Source organism: Baudoinia panamericana (genome assembly GCF_000338955.1).
Source record: "Baudoinia panamericana UAMH 10762 unplaced genomic scaffold BAUCOscaffold_15, whole genome shotgun sequence".
Taxonomy (NCBI): Eukaryota; Fungi; Ascomycota; class Dothideomycetes; order Mycosphaerellales; family Teratosphaeriaceae; genus Baudoinia; species Baudoinia panamericana.
The window spans coordinates 593,197-612,382 of NW_006911271.1; the positions used below are offsets into that span (position 1 = coordinate 593,197).

Here is a 19,186-nt window from a genome sequence, read left to right on the forward strand (position 1 = left end):
AAGACCCACGTGGCCTAGACGGAAAGAAGCATGTCCCCTTGCAGCTGACGAGCACGCACGCAGCGCTTCACATACCAAGTCGAGCAGCTTGATCAGTGCTGTCGCCGTTGTATCTCGTGTGCTTCACAAGCCTAACTTTTTCACCATTATCTTCTCGTCGGCGGACGGCCACCGACCATCCACATCCCCAGAGGCCCGATGCCCCTACTGCTCTTAGATTTGTTCGGTTTGGCTCGCTTGGGTCCATCCACTTCGATAATGCCGCCCGTGTAGCCGGGTATACCGGCCATCGGGTCCGGAAGCATACCGGGCGGATAGTTTGGCATCGGCGGCATCTTGTGCATGGGTGGCACGGGTATAGCAATCTCCGGTGAAGTCGCCTTGCCTTTCTTCCTGCCGTCTTTGGCCTTCTTGACTGCCTTCTTCCCACCAGGTCCGGAAACTTCGACAATGCCGAGGTCTCCGAACATGCCGCCGAGAGGATCGGGGTAGACTTCGACAGACTTTTTGTCCTCGACGATCGGCCACCACTCCATGGTCACCTCCCAGCCGGGCTGCAGATAGATCTCCCACACTTGAGGTAAGATGACCTCGCCGTCCGGGCCTTTGAGGTCGTATTGGCGGCGGTGTACGCGCTCCCCAAGCTCCTCGATGTGCAGGAAGGCCTGCATGATGAGCGACTCGATGCCTTTCGATGTCTTGCAAAGGTGATATGGGAAGCTAAACTTCCTGCCAATAGCATCTTTGAAAACAATCGGCGCCTTTGTGGAATCTGGCGGTGGCTTGAGCTTCTTCGCTTCCTCCTCTGCCTCTTTCGCCTTCTTCTCGGCCTCTTCTTGCTTCTTCGTGGCTTCCGCCAGTTTCTTGTCATGCTCCTCTTTCGCCTTCTTCGCAGCCTCTTCGGCCTTCTTCTCGGCTTCTTCCTTTGCCTTCTTCGAGGCGGCCGCAATCTCTTCCTTCTTCTTCTTCTCCGCTTCCTCTTCTGCCTTCTTGGCCGCTGCCGCCAACTCTGCAGCTAGCTGCGCTTCTTCGAACCTCTTGATCACCGCCTTCATGGCCTCGATCTCCCCAGTCGTCTTTGCCTTCTGCTCTTCGTCTTTCGTTTGCAAAGCTGCATCTTTGGCGTGTATAGCTGCCTCCAGCTTCTCAATTTCGGCGCTGTGTTTCGGATCGGGCGCGGGAGAGCCAGCATACGACGGCGCTTGGAAGGCCCACGGCGGAGGATATCCGTACGGCGACACGCTCGGATGTGCGGAGTACGGGTAAGACACCTCTGTACCGTAGTAGCTTTGTGGTCTGGGCGGTGCAGCAGGTCGACTTGCGGCGTGACTTGGCGGTCCAGGTTGATGCTGAGGAAAATAGCCAGGACCTTCCATCCCACCCATCGGCGAGAAGGGATTTGGCTGGTACCCGAAAGGATCCTCGTGCGGTACATGCACCATTGCCTGTTGGTTGAAAGGATCTATTACGTTGGGCGGGTAGCCACCATGGCCAGGCGCACGCACGTGCCTGTATCCGGATGGCGGAGGGTAGGCGCGAGGTGGTTGCGGCGCATGGTGGCTGTACGGGTGATCGTCATATGAAGCCAGGCTGCTTGTCGTCTCGTCAGACGGCGTGCGTCTCGACTCCGTCCGGCGGTGTCGGCTGGTATGGTGGACGGAGCGTCGCCGTCGTTCGCGGGGCGGAGACTCCTCCCGCTCAACCGCACCGCGGCGAGAATGCCGCCTTGCAGGCGCCGGCCGCGACTCCGTTGTTCGCGATCGTGAAGTCTTCCCTCGCGATCGCGACGCCGAGTCAGACGGATCTATTGGGTCGTCTTCCTCGTCGTGAGCGTTGAGGTGCTCCCAACCCGAATCGCTGAAGCTACGACCACTGCTCGATGTAGGCGAATGTATGGATCCGCTGCCGCCGGAAGAGTCGCCTCGCCTTGGAGGGTAGACGTGCACCACGCGTTCAGAACCTGATACCGTGAACGTCTCGCTCCTAGTGGAGTACCATCAGCACTGCCTACCGCATTGCACTCGTCCGCTTCGTGAAGGAGAGATGATTGCACTGTTGAAGGAACATTGCATGAGGTGATGTGACTTACGGCATGGATCGCCCGTTCAATGTGCTTCCGAAGACGGCCTCCTCGTGGTCTGGAGGAAGGCCGTCGGGAGCGGGTGCTTGTTTCCTTGCGAAAGAGGGTCAGGTTGCTAGGTGGGTCTTTTTGCCCGCGTTTTAGGTCTAGCCTAGTTGCGTAGGATCGATTGTTGTTCCTTGGACCTAATACTCGATCCCACTCCGAAATTGTTCGTTGTGTTGAGTGGTTGTTGTCGAAAAGCTCATCATGGAGCACACAACCCTGACGAGATCACTCGAAGGTAGGATGTCGCCAGTCAGGGGGGCATCGACGCCGTAATGGTGGTCGGGCGATTGGCTCGAGTGAGACAAGACGGAAGCGCTGATTGTCAACGGGAGCGCTTACCCCTCCTAGTCTCGAAGTCTCAAAGGCAGTGACGCTCAAACACTATCCTGAAGCGCGTCGTGAGACAATGACTTCTGCAGTCAAGAAGCGTTTTGCTATTCGTTTGTTCGGAAGTTCGTCGCCTCCCCAATTTGCTTGGTGACCGCACACTGCAGCTGGTATGCAGCTAAAGGTGGTATGCAGAATGGCGGGGTGTTCTTCAGATCCCGGGTACGTATCTTCTTGGTAGGCGTTGAGTGCAATTTCCCCCAGGTCTGCTGCCAGAATGTCTTGAACCTTCGTGATCGCTCCTGCTAGAGTCAGCATCAATCCGAGAGAGATCACCGACGATAATATTGAAATGGCTCTTCATGCCCGTACCTGAGCCGTGCCGCGGGTTGGGCAGAAACAATGGCTTGCAGTAGCCCGCAGTAGGCCCGCTGGACTCTGAAGGGTATGCGATGGAGGGAGCAGAACTACACTAGAGCAACAAAAGTGCCGCCTTGGGTATCGTAGCGGTGTCGTTCGCCGCCTGGTTGCACAGGACTTGGGCAGACGTTGTTGGAGGTTGCTCAAATTGGTCTCTCGGTTGCTGTGGCGATGATTCACCGATTCCACCTGCGGCAGCAGGTTGCGATACACCTATGCAACCGATCCGCAACAATTATGAGGGTGTCGAAGTGAGTTGTGAACTGAGACACACTGCAGCACATGGCAGCAGAGGTAAAACATTCCTCATGCTGGAAGCCGGATTCTGTTGTGTGCGTGGACACTCGGCATTCCGACTTCGGACGACGTTCGTACAACCGCACCTCATGAAAGGGAGACGAAGCAACAGCGTAGCACAGATCTAAGATCCTCACCGTACAGCAGTGGGCCTACGACGAGCGCCGACATTCATATGGCTTCCGTGAGTGAGCATCTCCTCAGGTGCCCCGTCGGGGCGACATCTACTGCGCAGAGAATGAGACACTCGACTTACCTTGCGCATCGGCCCAGCCTCAGATTTTTCGGGCTTCTGTCCTGACGGCCGAAATACATATTACGGACGCTCAACCAGCTGTACGTCAGCCAAATTTTACCATTGGGCTGCGATTTGCCACGTCAACGCCCAACGCCCGCTAACCGTCAAGCTGCAGCGTACTAGTCGATGATTGCTTGGGTATATTATGACGCAGACTGGAAACATGGTGTGAGATGAGGCTCAACAACCTGCATGTGGAGCGGGCCGAAGGCTGCAGTCTTGTGCACATGCTTGAAGAATTGGTACCTTGGCTGCCAGGATCGGGTGATTGGGCTACCCTCTCCAACGCCTAGCAGCTTTACGCTGGCATGTCGGCGCTATATGTGAGTGTTTCGAAGCTTTGCGTTTTGAAATGGGTTCCGTATCGACGTTGTGGGATTTCGTACGTTCATCTGTCGGTCATTGCTGTCATCAACAATCCTGGAGACTGTCTGTAGGCTGTCGCAGGGTAAGGTAATCAGCCGATATGTACATCGATGCAATCCATATCGGCAACTTCTGTCTCCGCGACGGTTTGTTCAGGGTCTAACATCTCGCCGTCGAAGTCCAAATGCAGACTTCGTGGCTTCTGCACGTCAAAGTGAGCTCTGCAGGCAGTCACAATCTTCAGTATTGACGTGGACTGTAGCATCGTTAGCACGAGAATAGCATCATACACTTCGTTAAACGTACGGCCTTGACCTTTATCTTGAAAGGCTCCGCGCCCTTGGCTTTCAGCAGGATCCGATATTCTTGGGTTTTGTCAGTTGGCTGTTGCTGTAGAGCTCCGCCTCCGGTATCGTCCTTTTGCTCCGGATCGATTGGTTGGGTGCTCTCCTCACGCTGCTTTTCACGCTTGAGCCGGGCAAGAATCTCGTCCGTGACCACTTCCAGGTGCACCTGATCGACGCCATCGACTCCCTCAGCACCCCTCATGGAGACGTTTCCCTCAGCGTCTACAACCAGACCTAGGCTCTTGCAAGTCGTTACGTCGAATAACTTGCGTAGCCGGTAGGTTAGAAACACTTGGGCAGCCATCTCTGGCGTGAAGTCCTGCCTCTTGCACCAGACTTCGCGTATCTCCTGCAGCCTTTGCGAGAGCTTGCGGTAAACCATCAGCGGTTTGGTGTTAGGTATTTCTGAGGTGATGAAGAGCTTGATGGTCGGGTCCGCTTTGGGTGGTGTCAAAGGTGCTGGCGTCAAGGATGCTGCTTCGTTGCGATCAACGCCACTCTGTGCCGGCGTAGGCCCACGCACCTCAGGCGTCTCAGACTTCTTCACAGACTCGTCTCGCAAACGTTTCCGTGCTCGAGCTTGCCGGGCGAGTTCGGCCAAGTCATCGTCAGACTCCTCTTCGTCTGGGCAGACGGTCCGGACATGGCTGAGCTTCACCTTGCCATCATCGTCACGAATCTCCACAACTGCCGGTTGTGGAGGCGTTGCAAGCTTTATCGTGCGCGCTTCATCTCTGTTGACCACCTTATGCAGCCTGGGTGAGCGCCGCTTGCTGATATCGCCGGTCTCACTTTCGCCGACTTCGTCATCGCCGCAGTAGCGCTTAGGTTTGTCCAGTGACATGCCGACACTATCGAGCAGATCCTCGCCTTCTTCAAGCGTAATGCGCCGTCGCTTCATACCCTCACTCTTAGTGATCGGCTCAACCTCCTCAGCATCATATTTGCATGAGCTCTTCCGCTCTTTCCGCTCTTGCTTCGCCCTGTGCTTCTCGACTCGCTGCCTCTTTCTGCGCTGCTCATCCGCCACGATGGCTGCGTATGAGTGACTAGAGTGGTTGAAGATGCTGGTGTCATTGTCGTCGGCACTCTGCGTACTAGCCCATGCTGGCCGGTCGAAGAGCGACATCTCGCTCGCCGCTGGAGTGCGAGGGTTCAACGTTGCGCGCAGCTCAAGGTCGCATACGGCGAAGCCTGTCTATTGGGAGGAATTACATTGAAGTTCGATAGACGCGTTCACTTTAGAGATTCATAGTTTGTGCACGGCCCCCCCGCTTTGCGCGGAGTCACGAGACCATTTCTGCACCAAGACTGTCTACGAACCGCAATCAGTCATCTCCTTCCCTTACAACAGCAATGAGCGGGTCAGCGGCAGTACCGAATGGGGCAGCGGATGCTCGTGACCCATCAGGCTTCCTCAGCGAGATCATTGGAGCGCCCGTCACTGTGAAGCTCAATAGTGGTGTTGTGTACAAAGGTGAGGGCTCTTCTTGTGCGATACGAAAACATTGAAGCTGACCCCGCTTAGGCGAACTGCAGTCTGTTGATGGCTACATGAACATTGCACTCGAACAGACCAAGGAGTATGTCGACGGAAAGCTGAGACGCAGCTACGGAGATGCTTTCGTGAGAGGCAACAACGGTACTTCCTCGCTGGCTATCTGCATTGCTATAGGCCGCTAACGTTACCCAGTTATGTATATCAGCGCAGACTCATGAGCGGTGCCCGAGCCACGATATCATCTGTTTAGGATTCATTCGGAGATGCCGCGATAAAGCGTCGCCGATATTCTTCCTCAGGGCCATGGCGAGTGCGGTTCAGCCTTGATTAGGGTGGACTGAAGCTCTCTGCCTCAACGCCATCTCGGCACATTGACAGTTGCTCAAGCGCCCGGCCGCTCAACATTCGTCAGGGATGCACGGCCGTCCTCTGGAATCTTCGAGGTCCATACGACATATGTCTTGCCATGCACGGCGACCTCGCCGCGCTCATTCGTCTCTACCTCGGGACTATTCAAGGCATCGATAACTGTCTGATGTGTTCTCTGTCACGAAACAGTTAGTAGGTTTGAGGGCACAAGATGAAATTGTGTGTCATACCTCACGCTCCTCGCCCTTGAGCACAGAAATATGTGATATCGTGCTATATCTCTTCCAAACATCCTCCTTCGGCAGCCACGTCTCGAAAGCCTCCACATGCTCACCGAGCGGTAGCGCGAACAGCTGCTCCTTCGCCCTAATCAAATCGAGAGGAGAAGACTTGCTCTGGTCCTCGAAGACTTTGCGCCATGCTTGGTGCCGAAAGCGCGGCTCGTTGTCGTAGAAGGTCCAAGTCAGAGCATGCACCTTCCCTTCCCACTCTGTCGTTGCTTTGTGGTCCTGCGGTGCGTTATAATCTTCTATGTTCCAAATCATGCCGAAGCAGCCATGGGGTTTCAGTACGCGATGGATCTCTCGCAGCGCTTCTTTGGTGGCAAACCAGTGAAAAGCCTGCGCGCACTTAGTACTCCTCCGTTCTAGCCTCTTCACTTGGCACAAAAAGGAAGCAGAAAGACACGAATAGAGTGAGTGTGAGCGGTTATGCAACCTACCTGTGCAACAATTACGACATCTACACTCTCATCCTCAAGCGGCATGTGTTCAGCCGTGCCGGGCAGGACTGCCACATGGGGAATCTGCTTTTTCCCAAGAATCTCGCGCATGCCATCGTGAGGCTCAATCGCGATGATCTCATATTGCTCGTCACGTTGTTTAAGTAGAGCTTCAGTGAACTTGCCGGTTCCTGCGGCCAAGTCGCAGACTCTGGCTCGTTTTATGCCGGAGACCCGACACTGCTCTAACAACTCCTGAACAGCAGTCGTACTGTACGTGGGCCTGTGGAGATCATAGTCGCCACTCTTGTCGAAGCCTTGAAGTGCGACATCCTTAAGCCCGGAACCAGCCATGAATGATGATTCAGCAGCTTGAGGTATGTGGGTGTGATGTAGCTTCTCCCGCCACTTATAGATGGAATAGGTAATGGATGCCAAGTCACACTGCACAGCATCGAGCAAGAGTGGTTAGAGGGGTTCAAAAAGCAGGGAGGCGAAGAGGGGTGGTTGGCGGAAAAGCCGTGAACCTTGTCCAGCTACATGCGATGGGGATGCGTTAGCTCGCCTTCTGGTTTACATGTATGCACGCTACATTTATTATTGAATCCGTACTCTCGGTCGCATTGGTAGACGGTAGGGTCGTTGGCAACGATGGAATGTTTTGAGAATGGAAACGTTGTGAGACGGAGCCGTTTTGGAAGCGATGACGATGGTGGACATGATCGTATACTCTTCCCTTCTTCCCTGTCAATAGCGAAATCGGATTCGGGGTTGGCGTTTCCACGCGTTGTCGATCTCGCACATGCTACTTTGAGATAAATGAGGCGCTCGTGCATGTTGTATGCGACCGATTCTAAGCTTACTTCGTGGAAATCGAGTCCTCATTAAAAGCGCGTGAGAGCGATCTGACTCCATGGATGTAAGACATAGAACGCTTGATGTGCACGATGATGAGCTTGTCAGCGCATGACGCGTCCCACCCACCACAGTTTCAGACTAAACCGCAGAAATGCCACGGTTTGCCAGCGGCGAGCGCGTGAGGCTGGTGGTCGGATGCAAACCGAACTGCGCGCGCCACAGCTGGGGAGGCAAATCGGCGAATTAGAGCAAGCGTCGTCTCACACGCCCACCGGCGCCTTTCCACGCCCCTGATGCTTAGGAAACGCTTTGGGCCTGAGCGCTCGTACTCAAGCCTCAAGGTACAAACTTCGGCCGTGTGAAGGCAAGCTCGAGTCCCCTGATGACTCGACATGTCGATCGAAGTCATGGCGAATGGTAGGACGTCTCCTGAAAGTCCGCAGACGCGGACTCTTCTTCAAGCCATCAGGAGGTATCCGGCAGTCTGCGACTACATTGCATTGTATTTCCATTAAGTAACTTCGCGAAAAGTGGAAGCACAGGGAAGGCGCTGCAACGGCCGCTCCCCGCCTCTCCGTTGCGTGCGAGCCGCTAAATCTGGTCATTGGAACCAACCTTGTTCTAGTGAGACTCCCATTTTCGGGGCTAGCACATCCACTCCATTCACAGTCTGTCTTTGCACAACATACTCCCTCTACTACATCACATCTTACGAGACTCACGGCCCCAGGACAATCGACGTAGGCAGTGGAAAGCATACACATCGTTCCACTGCTCGTCAATAATTCATACAATACATATTATTACGGGACTGTAGGAATTATAGAACCGGTCTCGTACTTCTGGAAGCGACAGGGCAGCACTGCGCAGACTCCGGCGAACCTACAACCGTGGCACTGCGATGTTACTATAAGAGTAGACATATTCCCAAGCCGCGCATATGCCGAACCTGAAGCTGTTCAAGCGCCGGTCAAGCCAGAACGCACTCGATCTTGCTTCCTCAGATCAGAACGAGTCGCCTCAGCCGGCGCAGTCATCCTTTCGTGTTCTCGACAGGCCCCAGAAAGCTCAACACGCATTCGAAGGTCCCTCTGCAAGAAGCGGGACCCCTCAGCGCCCCTTTCAATCGCCGCTTGAGCAGTTGCGGAGAGGGTCTGCGGATGGGTCCGGCTCTGGGCTCAACAGGTGCGTTGACGATCTGAGGCCCCAACGACCAGACGGGACGCTAAAGGCTGGCAGAGGAAGCGGCGGCACGACCAACTCCGACTCCAGCAGATACTACGATTCGTCGGCAGCGTCTGCACGGCACAGCTCGTCGTCTACGCTACCGTCTTCAATAGAACCAGAGCGGGAACCAGAGAACGATGAGCTTTTCCCGCGCAAAGCACCAACCGTGCCAATGCACAATCCCAGCGGCGCAGACGACAACGACCCACTGCCGCCGCCACCATCATTCACTTCTCGCGCTGCGCGAGCATTCTCTTTCGCTCAGAAGCATGCCCGAAACAACTCCACCGCATCGAGAGATCCACCGCCAGCTCTCAGTTCTGGCAATGGTGTTCCTAGAAGCCCGGAGTCTACTCACACAGCACAGCGTGACCGGTCAATGACCTCTAGTAGCTATGCTAGCACCGCCAAGCCGCCCCGACACGACCTTGATCTCAACCTAGGTGCTTCCAATTTCGGAGATGACTTTGGCAATCTGTTCAGTGGTCTCGGCAGAAGCGCCAATCACAGCAGGGACGAACTTGGGCTGCCGTCACCTGTCGCTCCCAGCATCTTCCATCGAACAGTACGTCCTGCACGACGCTTTTTGTGGTTTGCTCACTGACATCAAGCAGGAGAGCGAACCCACATTCCCACCGCGAGCGTTCAACAGAAAGTTGATGACCCCTTCACCGAACATACCGAGGAGCCCGAGGGATGATGCTGGCTCGCCTCTCTCGTCCGAAGAGCACGACATCCACGAACGTTTGATTGCTGGCTCAGGTCTCAGCTCTCCCAGAACGGAAGATGATGCGCCCACTCCACCTGCACATACGAGTGGACTAACCACCGCTTTCCTTGGGAAGGTGACAGGTGGCTATTCTCTTGTACCCGAGCGGAAGACATCCCCCAGTTTGGAGCGGTCATCGTATGACAGCGAGGCTCCGTGGACTGCAGAGGAGGAACATGTGTATGGAAACGGGGTGCTACAGCTACCGAACGGCAACGAGACGTTAAGGAAGGTAGAGACGAACAACACAGAGGAAGAGACTTCTTCCAAGTTCTCTTTCCAATCCTCAGATGCTGGCTCTAAGCGAACACAGATCCTCAGCCGGCCGCAAGCGATGCCAGGTGCAACCAGATCGGTCAACAACAGCCCAAACGTTGAGACCGGGCCCTCAGTCCTCTCTTCCAACTCCACCACGCCTCGAGCAGCGAAGCTCGCGGTCAACGGCTCCCATGATGAGTCGCTATTCGATTCGTCACCACTCGGACCAGCGAGTCACGCTCTCAGGCCCGGCCATGAGCGAACTGACAGTGGCGCTATGAGAAGGATGACAACAGCTCAATTCCAGGCTCTGCAGAGGAGTGGTAACAGCAGCCTTGAGAATAGCGAAGACGAGGTGCACGAGCATGATGAAGATGAGGACGTGGACGAGGAGGAGCGCGCAAAGCTTGTTACCCGGCAGAGAAGGCAGCAGCTGGCTAACATGTCTGTCTACCGCCAGCAGATGAAGAAAGTCACTGGTGGCGGACCGGCAGATCTTCCCATAGTTCGATCATCTATGGAGCGTGCCTCGAATAGCGCGCCCCCGGCGACTAACATGGCAATGTTGCATTTCGGCGGCATAGGCGGAACGCCGCCTCCGGAGACAGTTCGCGGAAAGCAAACTGAAGAAGAGGACGACGACGTTCCGCTTGGCATCCTGCAAGCGCATGGCTTCCCGAGTGCCAGTCGACCGCCTACACGTCAGATGGCCAACGATGCTCAGCATAGACCATCCGTGGCCGGCTCGGTCGTCAACGGTGGTGCAGGGCAAGGCAGTCTCCCTCCCTTCGCCCGGAGGTTGCCCGCTGATCCATACTTCGGCGCAAGCCTGGTAAATCAGTCACACCGTGAGTCACTAGCTTTCAGCACGGCAGGATCAGTCTATGGAGGTGCGACGTCTCCCATGCCACCCCAGCAGCAACATCACGGCGGGCTTGTCGGTGTCATTGCGAGCGAAGAGCGTGCCAAGGCTTCTCGAAGAGGGAGTCCTAATCCTGTCACAGGCACCTACAACACACCCATGCCAGCCAATGCACCTCAACAGATGCCTGGGATGCCTCGCACCATGAGCATGGGCAGCACGGCTAATCCGCAGGTCTACTCGCCGAGCGGATACACGCCGGGTATGCCGATGATGGCGGGAATGCCACAGATGATGATGCCGTCCATGGACCCGACTCAACAGCAGATGCAGCAGTTCATGCAGATGCAAATGCAATGGATGCAGAATATGATGGCGATGCAACAGCAGCAGTTCAGCCAGAACAACACTCCCCAACAGATAACACCAGCCACGGACTACCTCGGCGTGCCACTGCCGCAGCAAAGACCGATGTCCGTCATGAGCCACGCGGCCTCTTTCCAGGGCATGCCGCCCGGCCACGGCCGTGCGATGACGATGATGAGTCCGCCTTCGCAGTGGGATCTGGGCAGGAGCCAGCAACGCCCTATGAGCGCGATGCCGAGCGGCTACCCGCAGTCTGGGCTCAACATTCCGGCTCCAAGTCCAGGTTACGCGCCTTCTCTTGCGCCTAGCGAGCGCAGCAACATCGGCATGCCTTCCAGGTACCGCCCGGTGACGCCTGCCAACGATGGCGCAACGTTGACCGGACGTTCCCAAAGTTTAGACTCGTCGATGACACTGCAGGCCTTGTCCAACGAGCCGCGATCAAGAAGTCAGGAGCCTCTGCCGAAGTCGACCATCCGTATTGTTGACAAGCCGAAGGGTGCGGCGAAGGTGACGACTCGGCCGGTCAACGCTGAAGGTGATGAGGAGGAAGACTGGGCTGAGATGGCGAAGAAACGGACCGAGAAAAAGTTCGGCTGGCGTAAGAAGGAGACCAGAGCCGGTATGGAGCCCGCTCTGACCGAGTTGTATTCGACGACGGAGTAATTCAAGCGTTAAATTCGTGTTGAGGATGTACATGGTGCGAAGCGGCGCGCTTTTGGCACATGGCTAGTATTTACAACCTATACATTCTCGGCTTCTTGGTTCGGACAGCAAGCGGGCAAACGGCGTTCTGGTCGTAATAGGGTGATTCGGTTTCCATGCATTGCGTCGGATATGGAAAAAGGGTGGTTTGGAAAATGGCCAGACGGCGGCAAAAGGGCGGCGTTTGTCCGATACTCTAACGTGCCGCAAGGTCTTCAAGTGACAACCCTGCAGCACATAATCTCTACGGGGACCACAGAGCGCTTGTTAATAGCTTAATCATGATGTACAGGTCCGCAAGATTGTGGCTTTGAAGGTCTTATTTGGTCGACACCTCAAGACTCAGTGCCAGGTGCTAAGCCACTTCATGTGCAAGAGAGCGTCTCACGAAAGCTAGAGCGCTTTGTGTATGGAACTTTTTTGTAGATTTGCATACCGGAGACTATGCGATGTAAGCCAACAACGCCTCGCTAACCACATTTTTGGAATCGTCCGCGATGTAACCAAGTATATCATCCCCATTGCAGCACGACCTGTTTCTTCTTCCTTCCCTTACCCTTCCCTGCACCCGCGTCTGCTTCACCATTAGCCCCAATCTCCGCCACACCCTCCTCAGCTGCCGCCGTCTGCGCGTTCCAAGCATTTACCGGAAAGTTGGCGTTAGTTCTAATAACGCCAGCGCCAGTGTAGCCGGGGCTAAAGATCGCAGAGGTTGGCTTTTTCGCCGCAGGTAGCGCAGGGAATGCATGGCCGCCGCGAGCTAAGTTGGCTGACGACTGAGTGCGCGACGGGGTGGGAGAAGGTCGGGTTGAGCTCGAGTTAGATGCGCCATTCGCAGGTCGCAGAGCTAGCCAGCCTGGCGTTGGCGCTGGACTGGCATGACCTGACGTGCCGTTACGGTTCAGAGGCAAAGACGGAAAGGACGGTCCTGCAGCGGAAGCACGAGCATGTGAACCGGCCGCTGTGGTCCATGTTCGAGGTGTAGCGTTCACGCTGCGTCCGCTCTGCGCCGTTGAGCTCTTCAGCTTGAGCACCCTGCTTGCGCCAACACCTTGTCCTAGCACACCTGCGGCGGTTGTCACGTTCGCGCCGGCTGGTCCAGGAAGTGTCGGGTAGTCTTCGTTGATGGCTTTCCAATCCGCCCAGGCTTTAAGAAGCGAATCACGCTTGCCAGGGATCTCGAAGATGTCTGCAAGCTCCTTGATGAGCTTGCCGAGTTCGGCGGAGGATGTATCGAAGAGCGCGAAGAAGGCGTCAATCAGATCGCCAGCCACGATGCGGTCAGTGCGAAAAGCGGAGATGCGCTCACGAAACTCTGCGTTCTTCACCTGGTCATTGTGCAGAAGGTTGGCGGCGCGCTCGATCACGGCTGCATGGCGTAAACGACGAGCTTGCTCTTGTGGCGTGAGCGCTTCGGCTGGACGTGGCGAAGTTGGCGTGCTGACCGGTGGTCGATCGTGCAAGGCTGCGTCGGAAGGTAGCGCAGCGTCAGTACGTGGACTTTGGGGTGGCCGCTGCACTGTCTGCGTTTGCGGTTCTTGCTGCGTCAGTCGTCCGCCGAAGGTCCGGCTCGTAACAGACTGCGCACTCTGAACCTCGCGCTCACGCTGATGCGCAAGCTCGGCACGGCTCAAGTGGGCTCCAGATGGTGCCGGCATAGGCTCCATGTTTGGATCTCTACCTCTACCACTACGCCGGTTGCCTCGGCGCTCTTCTTGATATTGCGGTCTGTAGTCGAAGTTAGAAAGGTCTACTCGCCTCGCATCTCTGCTCTTCGACAAGCCATTGGGGTGCTGTTCCAACTGATGCGCTTTTAGATCCATCGCCGAGTCGAAGACTACGAACTTCTTCTCCATGCACTCCTGGTCCATACAAGGGTAGTGATCGCGAGTGAAGTGCTGCTCAAGTGCATCGTAGTTGACGTAGTACTGCGGATTGTGACCGTTCGACCTTCGATCGCACAAATGGCAGCGCTCATGCTTGTCTCTGCAATGCGCATAGAGCTCGTCTTCACCATAGAATCTCTGCCTGCAGAAGCCGCACTCCGGATGGCCTTTGAAGCCACTTTGATCGACAGCACCAGGATTGTCGTCACCGTACCGCTCATGCTTGCGAAGCTCCTCCTTCGTGAAGAGCTCGTGCTCATGCGTGAATACCTTCTTGTTCCGCGTGCAAAGATCGCACATGACTTTCTGATGTACACTGCGAACATGGCGGTGTAGATCTGGCCAGCCCATACAAGCTACGTCGCAGCCTGAATCTGGGCAGTTATAGCGCAATAGAAGCACAGTGTCTTCGAAGATCTCTGGCTTCTCGTAACTGATGCCGAGATTGGCGTCCTTGCGGAAGAAATCCTTCTCCTCGTAATCTTCGAATCGCTTTTCGGGTTCGTCCGTAAAGATGACTGTGGCGGCTTCCGTGCGACAGTGCGCACATGCTTTCGTCTTGTATAGTGCTCTGAGGCGGAGGGCACAGATGTGACATGTGCGGTGGTTGCAAGGTGCTACACTTTGGTGGTCGATGGGAGAGGCGCAGATGAAACACACTTCCGCTTCTTCTTCACCAGCCTCCCTCTCCGTAGCGATGCCTCGCATCTCTTCACCTGAAGTCTTATTCTCGGCGTCTTCGGTCAGGCGACCACCAAAGACGCCGGCGCCTCCAGGTAGCGGTGGTGGCTGAGCTGTCGTTGGATCTTGTTCACCCACGATCATCGTTGTCTGAACGTGTGAATGAGCACGGTCTCTGTTCCCACGGCCTCCGCGCCCTCGTCCTCTGCCTCGTCCGCGACCTTGAAAGTCACCTCGTGCTCGCTCCTCGCCGCGCTCGCTCGGTAGACTCATCATAGCCGGCCCGCCGCTGCTTAACGCGCCTCTCGTATGTCCACCTCGGCCCCTACCTCGGCCTCTGGAGTCTCCTTGGGGTCCGCGCCCGGACGGTGCGCTGGTAGGTGCCGTTTGTGCCATGGCGTGGTGGGGTGGGGGAAGTGATTGATGGCTCAACAGGTCGCAGTGTGTCTTGTAGAGGTATAGAAAGATTGGGGCAGATTAGAGACAACGGTGCCAGCGAGTTTGGCTACGGCTTATTATACTGAATGATTGTGTTCTGGAGATCTGATTTACCTATGGTGGGGTCTGTATCGAGTGTTGAAACTCGCTTTCTGGTGACGGACAAACACCTCGGAATGACAAACTTTAAGCCTAAGGCACCAATGTCTTCCATTTACTTCGGCGCAAGCTCACGTTCCCTGTCGGTTACGGTGTCATCACGCATTACGCGTTCAGCAATGCTTCATCGAGTGTAACATCATGTCCCACAAGCTAACACATATTCTTACTACCACCGTAATGCTTATATTCTCCCTATACATACGGAGGAGGCAACCCGGGCTCGCCCTGGTGCATCTGCTTATCAGCATCATCATGGTGCTGCACCTTTCTATCGAACCCTTCATTATGCTCCACCATCTCACCAATAGTGTGATCGTGCCGCAGGCTCTTTCCAACAGGCTCGTGTTGCTGCACTTCCCCCTCAGTATGAGTCTCACGCCTTTGTCCGACGATGATACCGCTTCGTCCAATGCGGAGGCCATTCGCCCCACCAATCGAAATCCCTCTGGGGCCGATATTGATACCCGATGAACCACCAATGTGTATACCACTCAAGCCCAGCACGACGCCATTCTGTCCGCCTACCGTGATGCCACTGGGGCTCACTCGGACTCCACTGGGCCCGCCTATCGACACACCATTAGGACCAACATATACGCCATTTTGTCCGCCAATGGTCATCTGGGTAGCCGTCGCGCTCTTACTGGCCGCGACGTTGCGCGCAACAGATATATTGGAACCCCAAGGAGCCACTGGGGATATAAATACATTACTGTCCGCTGCGGTGGAAGAGGCCCCTACGTTCGAGCCTCCATGGCTGTCCACGTTCGAGCAGTCGCTTGTCTCGATATCATGGCAGTTGTATAAGTCCACGTTGGAACAATCGGTAAACTTTACGCGCGTACAGTCGTAAAGATCCACGTTCGAGCAGTTCGTGAAAACAGCGTGTAAAGAATGCTTTATTTCGAGATTGGAACAGTTTGAGATGTCCACATTCGAGCACCGAACAATATCTGCGTTCGAGCAGTTGACGACATCCAAGTCGCTGCGGTCGCAGATGGTGATATTCGATCGATTCGACACCGTCGACCTACGTGCGAGCTCTGCAGTTGCTCTGCCGTTTTCCGAATCGGACACGTCTGAGTGAACAGGTAAGGTGAAGGTCGGCAGCCCGGCTCCGGCCAGCAATGTACCGGCTGCACTGACGTAGAGAGCATGATTTGGCCGAGGGGAGGCGGCACCGTGCGTGTACCGTTTCTCATCCAGAGACCCTACGTACCGTTCCGTCGGAGGAGTAGGCTCCTGAATGGCTGGGCCAGCGCTTTTGTCATGGCGTCGCACCTCCTCCGGTGTGTTTACTGGCCCTTGAGCTAACCTCGCAGCAGCCTCCGCTCGCTCGGCGGCAAGCTCAACCCTTTGCGCCGCCGCCTCAAGTTGCTTCGCAGTTGCCGCTCGCTCAGCAGCCAAAGCAGCTCTCGCCGCCTGCAACTGTTGACGAGCGGCACTTATCTCTTTGGTAGCTGCAGCGCTCTCTATACACAGGCGCTGCTGAGCTTGATCGGCTTGCGATGTAACCGCACTCAGTGCATCGGCGGATATACGGCCCTGTATCGCTAACTGAGCAGCAGCGGCCTCAAGGCGATCAGAAGCCGCCTGGCTGTGCGCGGCCAGCTCCTCGGCGGCTGCGTCGATGATTGCTCCGGTGAGAGGGTCGCCCATATCTGCGGAGCCTTGGTGGCGCTTGGTGATGGACGGCTCTGGTCTTTCTTGCTGCTGAGTGGCGTTCGTAGTCTTCGATATGCTTGCAGCGTGTGGTGTAGGCTTGTGGGTGATTCTGCTTGGTGAACGGTGAGACACAATCAACGTCTGTCTCCAATGCGCATGTGTAGCGCTCCTCATTACGCAGCCGTCACACCGAAATGATACGTCTTCAGTACTTGGTTGTCAAAGTCGTCCCAACAGCATACTCTCATCACCATTATCACATCTACAGGCACATCGAAATCACGAAATCATGTTGACGGCACCCAACAATAAGATAATGTCAGACTTACAAGCAGAGAACGTCAGAACGTGGGTAAATGGCAGCCTTGTAGCTTGTGGTGGAAGCAAACAAGAAGCGAGCGCAGCTCAGCCTCACGCGGCCTCTCAATCATCCCGGTCGCCAGGCTTCAACTTGGCCCAGGATGCATACGGAAGTTGTCGCCGCCCCATCGATGGACTTTCTGTGCGCCGGAAAGCTCACCACATACTATTCCTCAAGTTGACGCTTATCCTGGGGGTGGTATCTTGATCTTCTGGGTCCGCCCTCTGTTTGGTCATGCTCTCTCATACGCTATCAAATGGGCCCACCGAACCGGGAGTGTCTAATGTGTACCTCCCCTATTTGACTTACCCACCCTGTATGTTCAAGGACTAACATGGTAGGATAGTCTGGCCACTCAGGATTTCCACACCTTAGGCGCATCAAGTACTGTGTCTGAGTGTCACGTGTGAAGGCTCCCGGAAGAGTGGCCCGCAGTTGACTATCTCAAGAAACATTGTACAGCAAAGCAATCGAACCAGCGTTTTGTCGTCCTTTTCTGTAGAAGACTTTCTCACCGCCAACGGCTGTAGAGCTACGTCAACAACATCACCTGCCATGGTGTCAGGCTTTTTCCATGAAGTCTCGTCAACTCAGCAACTCCTGGCCAGCACACGGTCCGTTGTGAAGCACTTTGTGCGGCGGCACCGTACCGTTCGCCGTTGGGATTTGCAGCAACACCGTCTCTTCCACTGCGAGTGTTACATGCCCGTCCGAGCTCACGTCCGCTGTATCGTCGCTAAAAAGCACACTGTTGGCGCCAGCGGCCACGAACACTGCCTGGCTTATGTCGGTCTTGTTCGGGAGATAAGCGAGAATCGACCCGGACAGGACGATAGACCATCTTCACACGAGAAATCAGCGATCCTGGGAAGCAGACGATGAAACGGGTGGATTACTGCTTCGCCGGTGCTACATGCGAGCCCAAACTCATATTTGCGGGAATGGCACTGAGACTGAAGGACGAAACGCCGCCCAGTGGTCTGTGACCCACAGGCGAGGGTGTCAGCTTTATCTTGGACAACGCGAAGGGGACTACAAGTTGCTCCGCTTACTGCGTCTCGAGGAACCCGCCAACGCCTTGATTAATTTGCGTACTGATGGGAGGTGTGAGCATCTGCCAGCATTGAAAAATTGACTTGTTATGCTCCGCTGACGAAACGGTTACGTTGAGAGGTGTTTGCGTGATTAGGGAACCGGCTGACACCAGACGCAGCAGCCATGTCAGAGCAGCAAGAAGCTTGGAGCCTGCCATAGTAGCGGAGAGAACAATCCCCAAACCAAGCCTTTTGCAACGAAGTTGATCAAGACGCTCTGCTTCGGTCAAAGAGCTACAGTCAAATCGCTGCGAGGCAAGCTCGGTCGCAATCGCAGTGATGGATGGCATAATGACTTCTTTGTATCAAAGAGCTCTCAGCCATTGCCAAGGTCGGTGACGGCAAGGCAGGACGCCTGATTGTCAGGCTGACTTTGCAGACCTGCGGTTGCTCCAAGATCGGCTACGTGAGGCTTCCAGCTCCCTATGTACGCAGAGCTTAGAGCTCGCTTGGTATTAGGCAGGCAGCAATCCGAGCGAGCTGTAAGCTGATCCGTCTGCATGCCAGGCTCTGTGCGACTTTCAGACTCAGGCTGCGAGTGCGCTTGTGTCCGTGCCTGTATTGACTCTGTGAACACCGATGCAGTTATTCTAAATTTCGCAGCAATCGTGACCGTATGCGAAACCGGCAAGCAAGGCTTACGTGACACTCTCGCAATGGACGAAAGAGTTCCGGATTTCATGACGAGACGAGGTTCGGTCGATATCCGCCCCGCCGTGGTATGAACCTCGGGCGTGATGATAGACACCGTCGCAGCCGTGGCAACTAAGCTCGTGGTTCTCACCGTTCTTTGAACGATATCATTTCCAGCGTCTCTTCTGGCATCACTATCACCAACAACCACCGCACGGTCGTAGCAAGCTACTTCCCTAGCGGTACGCCGTTTGACACGACGTAACTGGCCAAAGTGTTTACAGAGCCTGTTCGATGTTCCACTCGATGCCCGAAACGTTCTGCACCGCTCGAAAGCCACCGCCATTGGTTCTCGTCGTTTCAGTAGAAGCGTCTTGAACCAAGTAGTGACACCACACCTAACCTAATCCTACTACGAAAGGTGGCGGTATCTGTAGCCGAGCTGCC

At 55.4% G+C, this 19,186-nt stretch overlaps 9 protein-coding genes across 9 annotated transcripts; 1 reads left to right on the plus strand and 8 right to left on the minus strand.

The window, feature by feature from the left end:
- Positions 1 to 551: 551 nt before the first annotated feature.
- Positions 552 to 755, minus strand: BAUCODRAFT_57245 (uncharacterized protein; the record flags this gene model as incomplete). The annotated part of the gene is made up of 1 exon (XM_007683273.1): positions 552 to 755. A coding segment is annotated over one exon (204 nt), but the record flags the coding sequence as incomplete, so codon positions are not given.
- A 1,754-nt stretch (positions 756 to 2,509) lies between these two features.
- On the minus strand, positions 2,510 to 2,773 carry BAUCODRAFT_127246 (uncharacterized protein; the record flags this gene model as incomplete). Its single annotated transcript, XM_007683518.1, has 1 exon — positions 2,510 to 2,773. The coding sequence occupies one exon, from the start codon at positions 2,771 to 2,773 to the stop codon at positions 2,510 to 2,512; it is 264 nt and encodes an 87-aa protein (XP_007681708.1).
- An 834-nt stretch (positions 2,774 to 3,607) lies between these two features.
- On the minus strand, positions 3,608 to 5,515 carry BAUCODRAFT_143748 (uncharacterized protein). The gene is made up of 2 exons (XM_007683519.1): positions 4,143 to 5,515; positions 3,608 to 4,092 (listed from the first exon to the last, which is right to left on the minus strand). Exons 1-2 carry the CDS (start codon positions 5,310 to 5,312, stop codon positions 3,928 to 3,930), a joined length of 1,335 nt encoding a protein of 444 aa, XP_007681709.1. The 5' UTR covers positions 5,313 to 5,515; the 3' UTR covers positions 3,608 to 3,927.
- Positions 5,516 to 5,623: 108 nt separating this feature from the next.
- BAUCODRAFT_39511 (uncharacterized protein) lies at positions 5,624 to 7,181 on the minus strand. Its single transcript, XM_007683216.1, has 5 exons — positions 6,775 to 7,181; positions 6,284 to 6,673; positions 5,877 to 6,228; positions 5,712 to 5,825; positions 5,624 to 5,660 (listed from the first exon to the last, which is right to left on the minus strand). Exons 1-3 carry the CDS (start codon positions 7,126 to 7,128, stop codon positions 6,067 to 6,069), a joined length of 906 nt encoding a protein of 301 aa, XP_007681406.1. The 5' UTR covers positions 7,129 to 7,181; the 3' UTR covers positions 5,624 to 5,660; positions 5,712 to 5,825; positions 5,877 to 6,066.
- Positions 7,182 to 8,572: 1,391 nt separating this feature from the next.
- BAUCODRAFT_28463 (uncharacterized protein) lies at positions 8,573 to 11,780 on the plus strand (the record flags this gene model as incomplete). Its single annotated transcript, XM_007683155.1, has 2 exons — positions 8,573 to 9,424; positions 9,474 to 11,780. 2 exons carry the CDS (start codon positions 8,573 to 8,575, stop codon positions 11,778 to 11,780), a joined length of 3,159 nt encoding a protein of 1,052 aa, XP_007681345.1.
- Positions 11,781 to 12,331: 551 nt separating this feature from the next.
- BAUCODRAFT_127251 (uncharacterized protein) lies at positions 12,332 to 14,530 on the minus strand (the record flags this gene model as incomplete). Its single annotated transcript, XM_007683520.1, has 1 exon — positions 12,332 to 14,530. The coding sequence occupies one exon, from the start codon at positions 14,528 to 14,530 to the stop codon at positions 12,332 to 12,334; it is 2,199 nt and encodes a 732-aa protein (XP_007681710.1).
- Positions 14,531 to 15,128: 598 nt separating this feature from the next.
- On the minus strand, positions 15,129 to 17,013 carry BAUCODRAFT_39515 (uncharacterized protein). Its single transcript, XM_007683217.1, has one exon. It carries the CDS (start codon positions 16,823 to 16,825, stop codon positions 15,179 to 15,181), a length of 1,647 nt encoding a protein of 548 aa, XP_007681407.1. The 5' UTR covers positions 16,826 to 17,013; the 3' UTR covers positions 15,129 to 15,178.
- Positions 17,014 to 17,597: 584 nt separating this feature from the next.
- BAUCODRAFT_80518 (uncharacterized protein) lies at positions 17,598 to 18,264 on the minus strand (the record flags this gene model as incomplete). Its single annotated transcript, XM_007683343.1, has 3 exons — positions 17,598 to 17,853; positions 17,909 to 17,992; positions 18,065 to 18,264. The coding sequence occupies 3 exons, from the start codon at positions 18,262 to 18,264 to the stop codon at positions 17,598 to 17,600; spliced, it is 540 nt and encodes a 179-aa protein (XP_007681533.1).
- Positions 18,265 to 18,422: 158 nt separating this feature from the next.
- BAUCODRAFT_127254 (uncharacterized protein) lies at positions 18,423 to 19,085 on the minus strand (the record flags this gene model as incomplete). Its single annotated transcript, XM_007683521.1, has 1 exon — positions 18,423 to 19,085. The coding sequence occupies one exon, from the start codon at positions 19,083 to 19,085 to the stop codon at positions 18,423 to 18,425; it is 663 nt and encodes a 220-aa protein (XP_007681711.1).
- Between the last annotated feature and the right edge of the window lie 101 nt (positions 19,086 to 19,186).